The sequence below is a fragment of the Panthera pardus genome, unplaced genomic scaffold, assembly GCF_024362965.1.
Source record: "Panthera pardus isolate Hobbes unplaced genomic scaffold, ASM2436296v1 HiC_scaffold_10, whole genome shotgun sequence".
In the NCBI taxonomy this organism is placed as follows: domain Eukaryota; kingdom Metazoa; phylum Chordata; class Mammalia; order Carnivora; family Felidae; genus Panthera; species Panthera pardus.
Genome location: NW_026526655.1, coordinates 3,665,490 through 3,675,115, shown reverse-complemented (window position 1 = coordinate 3,675,115; position 9,626 = coordinate 3,665,490). Strand labels below are relative to the sequence as shown.

Genomic DNA, 9,626 nt, shown 5'->3' with positions numbered 1-9,626 from the left:
ACCCCAGAAAGAACCATGTGGACATTCGGATCTGGGGCCCACCAGGGTTCGAGGAAGGACACAGCGTCTGTGACATGGGCTGGCAAAAGGACGGGTCTTGGAAAGAAGTCCACAGCTGTCAGGGGTCAGGGCTCGTGCGGCTCAGACCACACTTTGCTGAACGCAAGCTCAGGACAGATGATCTAACGCAGGAATTTATTTTAGCTCCTTGGTGGGAATAAATGTGAAAAACTGGAACACAGAAATTACATCCATTCTTGCATATTTCATATCAAAAGGTACCCAGAGCCCACACTTCGCCTCCTCGACTGTTTCTCAGTCTTGGCCACTGTTGCCTCTCACTGTCACCTGAGTTTCTGCCATAGCGTCGTCACTGCTGCCACCGTCTCGCTGCTCGGATGTCTCGTCCATGCAAGGCAGCCAGGGGACCCTTTAAAATTCATAGCAGAGCACGCAGGCCCCTTGATGGGGCTGCTGAGTGGCACCTCCTGTGGCACAGAGTATAGGCCAGCGGGCTTATGGGGCCACCGGCGTGCCTTCCAGCCCTCCCCTGCCTCGCCGCAGCCCTGCCACGGTCTTCCCCAGTGGTCCTCCTTCTGCTTGAGAGGAGGACTCTGTGCTCTGCGGTCCCCTCTTCCCAGAACCCTCCTCAGTTAGCCACCTGGCCGCCTCCCTCAACATCCCCAAGTGTTCCGTCACAGCGGACTCCCCAGCCAGGCCCCCAGGTCTCCCTGCCGGAATTGGGTGGCCCCCCCGCCCCAGCAGGGCCAGCTCCCATAGCAGCCTGGCTGGCATTCACTTCTTGTCCCACTTTCCACTCTTGTCTGTCTCCCGCCATGAGAACGTGAACCCCCAGGGACACACACGATGTGCTCAGTGTCTGTAAGATGAATGAACGTAACCAAGTGTTGGTTGAACAAAACAGAATCATCTAGAAAGGAGATATTTGTGCTAAAATGGGAAATCTGGTGTGGCTGAGCCCATTGAGGACTGCTCGGCTCTATCTTGTAATTCATATGGGGGTGAGAAACAGCTAGAAGATTAGGGTCTGGATGTGAGGGAAGGGACAGCGCAGTAGCTGGCCAGGAAAATTTTGCCGCATTTGCTTATTTAATATATTTTCCCTTTGTTAGAAAGAAACATATATTTGTGTGTGTGCATGTGTATGTGTGTGTGTGTGTGCTATTATTGCATTAAATATACAGATTTGTATCATTTTTTAATATTCTATCATAAATTGCAACTGATTAGCGGCCTGGGCCACTTACCAACATTATGACCTATTTAATGGTTACTTTTCCTTTTCTGTTGTCAGCAAAGCATGATGAATTTCAGCATCCCCCTCTCGTTACGCATTTTGATGGCCTCAAATTCATTTTTGTCATCGCAAATAATGCTGCATGGAATACCCTTGGACAAAATTTGTGTGCACCTGATTGCTTCCTTGGGATAAATTTCCACATGGAAATTTACTGGGAGCAAAGTTGCACACAGGGAAATGTTACACATCGTGAGTATGGGTGGGATACCATGGGAACATCTGTCAAAACTCAGCAAACAATATGCATAAATGGATGCATTTTCTTGTATGCAAAGTTGATTTTTTTTTATTTTTTGAAACCTTATTTGTTTTTGAGAGAGAGAGAGACAGAGCGCCAGCGGGGGAAAATAGAGAGAGAGGGAGACACAGAATCCGAAGCAGGGCCCAGGCTTTGAGCTGTCAGCACAGAGCCCGACGCGGGACTCAAACTCATGAACCACAAGATCATGGCCTGAGCTGAAGTTGGATGCCTAACTGACTGAGCCACCCAGATGCCTCATAAAGTTGATTTTTTTTTTTTTTTTTTTTTGTGGGGGCTAAATAGACGTCCTGGGAACAGCGCAGGAAGCACAATGTCCACCATTCCCCATCTCTTGGGGTTTTGCTTTCCCAGGCGAAGTGCCCATGCCGGGGGGCAGGGGGGGGCCAGCACCACTGTGGGCACAAAGGGCTATAAGCATCTGGGTGAGGGAAGAGGAGGCGGAGACGTGAGGCAGCTGCTGGAGGTGGGCAGAGGCAGCTTGTTAAAGGGCACTTGTATGGCGTAAGCCATGGAATGTGTGAGAAGCTTCTCTCCAGTGTCTTGGGTTCAAGTCTTCTTTCTAGATGCCCCTAAGGCCAAGAAGGGGGGAGTGCAGTATTCAGCCCGTCGCAAAGGGGGCCAGGGCCCAGAATTCTCTGCTCATTGCGTTCCCACAAGACAGGTATTACCTACCTGCTAGATCCTGCTCTCTCAGACTTGGTCAAGGGCCCAGCTCAAAGCACACTGCCCCCGAGTCACTGCTGAGATAGAACAAGATAGATGGGACAAGGTCATGGTGGCCCTGAGAGGGCAAAGCAGTGCTTGCTTCTTTCACCTTCCACGGGGAAGGGAAGGGACTCACTTCCTAGGGTGGCAGGAAGCCACGCTGCCCAAAGTAGGCCCCCAGTTTCCTCCAGAGAACCAATATGTGCCTCAAGAAGCCAGACTGGGGACCCTGACTCAGAGGGAAGCCGGGGCAGGGCAGGGCAGGGCGGGTTAGCAGGGCAGCAGCAGGGAGCCAGGGCCAGCCTCGCCCCGGGAGCCAGGAGGGCGCTGCAGCACAGAACCCCACAGGCCTGGCTACAAAGACGAATGGGGGAAGAGAATAAGCCACAGGCTTCTCCACCCTGACTCCACGCAGGGCGGTGAATCCAGCCTGTGCGGGGTTCACAGCGAAAGGCTGTGAAGTGTATATTTAAGTCTTGGAGCGCCTCGGGTGGCTCAGTCGGTTAAGCCTCTGACTTCGGCTCAGGTAATTATCTCATGGTTCATGGGTTCGAGCCTCGAGTAGGGCTCTGTGCTGACAGCTTGGAGCCTGGAGCCTGCTTCGGATTCTGTGTCTGCCCCTCCCCACTCATATTCTTTAAGTTTTAAAAAGGATGGGACCCAGCCTTAAGATCCAGTAGCGGTGGTTTCCATAACCAAAAGCGACTAGAAAGTGATAGGATTCAGGGGTGCCTGGGTGGCTCAGTCGGTTGAGCATCCAACTTCAGCTCGGGTCATGATCTCACGGTTCAGTTCGTGAGTTCAAGCCCCGCATCGGGCTCTGTGCTGGCAGCTCAGAGTCTGGAGCCTGCTTCAGATTCTGTGTCTCCCTCTCCCTCTGCTCCTCTCCCCTCTCATGCTCTGTCTCTCTGTCTCTCAAAAATAAATAAAACATTTAAAAAAATGTGTTTTTAAAGGAAGTGATCGGATTCAGCGGAAAGCCCTCACTGGAGGGCTAGATATATCCTGGAGCAAGCAGGTTGGGAGCAGGTACAGGAAAGGCTGGTGCTGTGTTATGGGTTCAGTCGTGCACTCTCTACTCCCTTCCCCCCAAAAGATATGCCAGGACTCCAACCCCCAGTGCCTCAGGATATTTGGAAATAGGGTCACGGCAGCCATAATAAGTTAAGGTGAGTCATACCATGGTAGGGTGGGCCCCTAATCCCATCTGACCGGTGTCCTTAGGAGAAGACGGCCCGTGCAGACAGAGGCAGAGACCAGAGCAACACAGCTGCAAGCCAGGAGGTCACCAGAAAGTAGGAAGAAGAAAGGATTTCCTACAGATTTCAGGGGTAGTGTGGCCCTGCCATCTCCTTGATTTGGGACATCCAGCCTCCAGGGCTGTGAGAGAATAAATCTCTGTTGTGTCAGCCGCCCAGTGTGCGGGGGCCCCAGCGAGCGATCACAGACCGTTTCATGGCTTACGTTCCATCCGCTGCACTTGCGATGCCCCCTCTCCCTGGCCCCACTGCAAATATTTCTTTGCTCCGATGGTACAAACTTGACCAATACACGCAGCCCGAGGGGAGGCACATGGGCCTATTTATAGGGAAGGGGGGGGGCTCTTCCTCTAAGGTTGGGGACTTTGGGGGCAGCTGTTCCCGAGAAAGTCACAGAATGCACATTTCCCACCCGGGTTGAATATCCATGTGAAGGGAGCTCCTTCGAAGTCCCCTGGGATGGCCTTATCCTAAAAAGGGGTCCTTAAAGATGGCAGGGGGAGTCAGCATGACCTAGAGGGCAGAGAGGGCCCGTGGGGGGGGAGGGTTGGTGTGGTGCATTGCTCGCATGCGAGGAACCCCACGGGGCTTCTGCACAGGACGCGAGTAGAGGTGTCGGGGGATGCCCCGACTCTGAGAGTGTCCGAGGGCTTCCCAAAGCTTCTTGGTTCCCTTGAAGCTGCCCTGGTGTCCATCCGGGCCCTCTCAGTCCCAAAGAAGGCAGGTAAACTCACAGCCCGGATGTCCTGTGAAGTCTTGAGTCCTCCCTCAAATTCCTGCAAATTCCCAACAGAGGTCTCCTCTGCCCACCCCCTTCCTTCTGCTTCTACGTGTCCACCACCCCGATACGGGCACACAGCTCACTTCTTCCACCAGTTTCTAGGCAGATGGGGCCACTCGGAGCGTATTTTGAGAATTTAAAGATGTCACCCAAAGACCCGGCTGGAAGTCACAGGGAGTGGCTCGCAGGGAACTTTGCACACTCTCTGACCTCCCGTTCCTCTCCGTGGATTAAGTGACAGGGTCATCCCTGGTCTCACACAAAGCAGCTCGGCCCATGCCCACGGGCCCTGCCATCTGTCAGGAGCACTTGTCAGAGCAGATGTGTTTTGGCAAAGGAATCCAGTGTCTCTCCTAAGCGGGTTTCAGGTGCCCCCGAAATATGTATTTATTTGGGTCTTGTGTTCTTTCTGAAGACGGGAGAAAAAGGTCTTTAAGGGAAAAAAAGCTTAGGTTTTGTCTTTGAGACCAGAAATGAGTCGTCCTGACCAACTGTGTCCCATCTCTCAGTCATTGTGGGGTGAGAGCAAACTGAGACTCCAGAAACAGTCACTTTAAAGAGGTGGCAGGAGGGCACCTGTGTGGCTCAGTCAATTAAGCATCCAACTCTTGGTTTCGGCTCAGGTCATGGTCTCACGGTTTGTGAGTTCTAGCCCCGCATCGGGCTCCATGCTGGCAGTGTGGAGCCTGCTTGGGATGCTCTCTCTCTCTCTCTCTCTCTCTCTGCCCCTGCCCGCTCACTCTCTCTGCCTCTCTCAGAAACAAATACATAAGTAAACAAACAAACTTAAAATTAAAAAATAAATAAATAAAAAGAACAGGCAGGGAAGGAGGCCATGGCTCTGGGTCTCGCCAGAAGTCAGAACAGAGGATAAATGTCAGCCTGGCTGCAAAAGATCACAGACTCCAGAAAGGGGACCTAAGCAGGGAAGGTGATCCACCGGGTCCCAGAGCACTGCAGTGCCAGTGGGCTGAGCCCCCGGTGTCCCCACACTTGGTGACAGGGCAGTCTTGATGCCCCACTGCAAACACAGGGTGCACGGGCCTGGGCTGGGCCCCCTTTCCCCGGCCCGGGGTCACTGTGACAGTAAGTGCTACAGAAAACCAGAAGGCCAATGACACCAAGCCCACAACACTTTCAATATACTTTATTAAAAAGTTTCTTTGTATAAATTTCCTAAAATCTTTAAAATTAAAATTAAACCCCCTCCCCACCCCCCCCCACCCTGCATAAAAAAAAAAAAAAAACCACACAACATTAGAGGAATGCCAAAAATATTCTCTATTATGACTTTCTTCATTCTTTAATGAAGGCATTGGTCCCACAACAGTGCACCAAGATTCAGGGAATTTGCTTCCTTCTAACTAGGTCGTTTGTTAGAGGCTTTAGGAAAAGAAAATTAGCTTGACATCTAATCTAGGAAATTGGGGGGGAGATTAGAAAGTTGGAATCGTATTTCTTCACCGTACACAGGCTTTCCATCTAAAGTCATGCCCTTTAAGCATGCTCATTAAGTCATGCTCATGAAGCAAGAGGGAAGAAATGAACCAAGCGGAAGTATACAGAGTAGCAGTGAAATCTGGAGTTCCGTTCTAGATCTTACACTTGCCCGACACAGGCACAGCGTGAAACTCCAGCGGGGTTCTGAGCTTACAGACATGTCCACATAAACACCAGCAGTGGATAACTATTACACAAGGTTCAAAGTATACGATATAACTGCCTGGAGACAGAGAGCGTTGGGTCCACAGACACATTTAGCACCATATTGATAGGTCATGCGGCAGAACGGTTCGTCCCAAGTTCGAACGTACATCAAAGCGGGAAATGGAACAGTGCAAGGATGTCTACACCCAGAGCTTCTACAGAGACGACTCGGAAATGGCTGCCTCCTTCTTCAAGAGGTATGTGGTGCTGGTCGGCCACGCTTAGGTCCCCATGGCAGCCATGACTCCGGGGTTGACGAGCGCTGAGCGTTGATGCAGGGGGCGGGCCGGTGAGGGTGGGAGAGAAGAGGAGGGAAAAAAGCCACATCACTGACCCAAAAGGACACAAAAACGATCCCACGGCTTCTAGTTTTCCTCCCCAGTCTTTCTTCCCCGCTCAGTGCCTTTAACGGCGCCCCTGGCACTCCCTGGCCTGGGATCTGGGTCTGCGTGTGGAATCTGAGCCCATCGGCTGCCTTGCATCACCAGCCAGGCCCCTGGGCACCCTGTACTTTCCCATTCTGGCACCAGCCGGGCACCCGGAGAAGCTGTTTTTTCTGTGTTAGCAGTCGAGTTGCCCAACGTAACGGAGATACTGGGTGGCCCCAGTGTCCACATCAGTATAAAGACGAAGCAAAATTATTTAAAGATGAACAGGAAAGAATAGTTTGGTCTTGTGTTTCTTCATGGGCAAAAACCCAAGTACACAAAAATGTTTTTAGGAAATAGCAATAATTCAGAAAATTAATTTCACGTGTTCTATTTGAGCATCTTCCGTATCTAAAGATACAACGTACCCCCTTTGTCCTATCCACCATAATCATTGTAATTCTTGTATCTTAAAAAAGGTGAATCCTCGGCCCGGACCTCTTGTCTGATTTGCAAAAGCCACAAACGCAAAAAGAACAAGCAATCACTTACCGGGAGCGCAAACCTTTTCACATTCTTTCTGTGAATTAAATCTGTTCTCGTTGCCACCGCAACCTCCGTACCAGAATCTCGCACAGCTTTTGGTGTCCGCGTCGTAGTACCATTTTAGTATGAATTTCCTGCAAGTCCCTTCTTCTTTGGGTAGCTTACATATATCTTTAATAACGGGATGAGAACAGAGCATCATTTAGGACATGCTAAGGACTCTGCTCCCAGCGTGAGGGGCTGAAGGTCTTACCACAAGGCTGGCCAGGCAAACAGGAGAGTTTTGAGAAGGGAAACCTGTCACCCTCCCCACGCCTCCACCTTCTGGCTGTCGGACGCACATGAATCTCACCCACAGCAATAATGCAGTCGCCTCGATGAAAGGACCTCGCCAATTTTACTCGGACCCCAAATGCAAGCCATCGTTACTGGATAATTTCAGATGGAATGAACTGTTTCCCCTTTTCCAATCACGGGCCCATTTACTGTCCAATTCCTTCAATACTAAAGCCCCAGCTAAGAAACTACATCTTAAAACTATGGCACTTTCTACTCCTCGGCCAAATGGCAAGTAAGTTTGGTCAGATTCTAGTTCAAACAGAAGGCTGTATATCTCGCTACGAGACGAGTGGAGGGGAAATAAAAGTCAACGTGGAAAAGAAACATCTTTCTGAGTGTATGTGCACGTATGCCCGTGCGTGCGTGCGTGTGTGTGTGTGTATGTGTGTGTGTGTGTGTGTGTAGCTGGCAGCCTTCGAGAGCAGCCAAATTAAACAAGCAAAGCAAAGTGCGACCGCTGCTGTAAAATGCACGATGGCAAAAATGTCACATCGCAAAGCTGTTTTGAAGACACGGAGGCATTCTTTGTCCCGTTAAGGAAGTTTATGTTTTCAATGCCTACTTCTGGTGTGGCCCAGCTGCAAAGTAATGGCGACGTCAGAGCCATTGCACAACGCCTGCAAAGAAAAGTTTACAGCCCTTCCACAGGAAAACATCTGTTTACAGAGTCTTCTGGCAAACTCCAGGTCATGCTGGGAAAGAGGAGCATTAATGTCAACCATCTTCTGTAAGTTTGAAAAACGTAATCCTTCCTTCTATAAAACTCCCTGGAGGGGACAGTGCTACATGTTTACGGGAGTAGCCAACACGCCTGAGTCACCGGGCCCTCCCCACGCAGGGCTGACGTCCCCACCCCGTGGGTTGCTCACAGCTGCAGAGCTGGTGAGCACGTGCAGGTCTGATTGCACCAAGAAGTGAAAGGAAAACCTAAATCTTCAGGTAAAGAACCAAAGCTTGGGTCAACCGTTATGGACCAGACTCAGGTACACAGGATTTAGGCTCAGAACTGGCCCAAAACATTCCCTGGGGACATGGAGGAGGCCATCACCTAGGCACAGACTGGTGGCTCCACAGTCTCTCCTAGTTGCAGACCCTCTCAAGGGCCCAGAAAGCCAGTGGCCCTACCAAGAGCCTTGGAAGACCCAACGAAGCCAGAAGAAAATGACGACAATTACAAAAACAACTTTCTTCCTCCCAAATGTGCCTACCACCAAAGGAAAATGCCTGGCTTTCAAGAAATGTCTTGCGGGGAAGTGAGCAAAGCAAGAGTATTTCAACCACCAAAATTTATCCCTCATTTGCCAGTGGGTTCCCCTTTGAGTGTGAGGCTTGGGCCAAATGGTTGACCCGTCCCCCTTCCTTCTTCCCCTGAGCATCCCCCACACGGCTCACGTCTGTTCCATCTAATTTGTTCCACGTGCCATCAGTCCTGGCCACCTCTGTTTAGCTATTCTGTTCCCGTTCCCCCGTGCTCTTCTGAAGCAGACACGGGAAGTCTCCCCAGACCTGAAGCCACACAGCCCAGGGGCCGCCCTGCAGAAGGACACTCTGTTCCCTGACTGGTTGGCTTCTCCAGCCTCCTAGGGTTTTCATCGGAATGGTTCATCACCAAACTATCACTCCTGCAATTCCACAACCTTTACGCCAGTGACAGTCGCTGCTAAGACCCTGTAGCTTTACCAGCATGACATAGGGGCGCTGGCACCGTGGGCACACAGATATTTGGTAGACCAAGAGAAATACATTTAATGAGGGCCCTGCCCTGTTGGAAGACAAAAACGTGGGATTCTTCCCTCTTAAAGCATGGAAATGAAAGGTTTTGTCCTAAGAAGCCTTGTAGTTTTCATTCTCATCATCCTGACTTCTGAGACATGCCATGTAGACGGGACTTAGCTGTGTCCGTGCTAAAACAACCATTTTAAAGACACAAAACTAAAAATGTCTTATTGTCCAAAGAGGTGTCGCTTAGATGGACCTCACTGAGCTTTTCCCCAGAGCAAGTGTTTGGACACAACAGTTGTCCAGGTTTTCACTCCAAAATGAGTGTGCCCTTTGGGCACAAGCCTGAAAGAAGCCCGGAGTCCCCTCTGATGTGACAGGAAGGTCAGGCTGCATACTCACTAATTTTCTCCTCCTTATGTTGAGAACCCAACAGGAGCCTGAAGGCCAATAGGGAGCAACACTTTCAATAACCTTTCCTGATTCACTTTTGCCGAGAATAACCACGTAATAGGTTCCATCTGAAAAGGCAGACCTGAAGGGTTGTGGATTCAGATCACTCTCTGGTGACACTTGCCGGTGAAATATGAACTGGTCAATGGGCACCAGTGACCATCCA

The 9,626-nt window shown here is 50.7% G+C and overlaps 1 protein-coding gene across 1 annotated transcript in view; it reads right to left on the bottom strand.

The window, feature by feature from the left end:
- Nucleotides 1–5,585: 5,585 nt before the first annotated feature.
- Nucleotides 5,586–9,626, bottom strand: part of COL6A3 (collagen type VI alpha 3 chain) — an 80,646-nt gene continuing 76,605 nt past the window's right edge. The window contains exons 43-44 of the mRNA XM_053903333.1: nt 6,956–7,120; nt 5,586–6,297 (exon numbers count right to left, since the gene is read on the bottom strand). Coding sequence (XP_053759308.1) covers nt 6,257–6,297; nt 6,956–7,120 — 206 coding nt within the window. The 3' untranslated portion in view covers nt 5,586–6,256. The remainder of the gene's footprint in view (nt 6,298–6,955; nt 7,121–9,626) is intronic.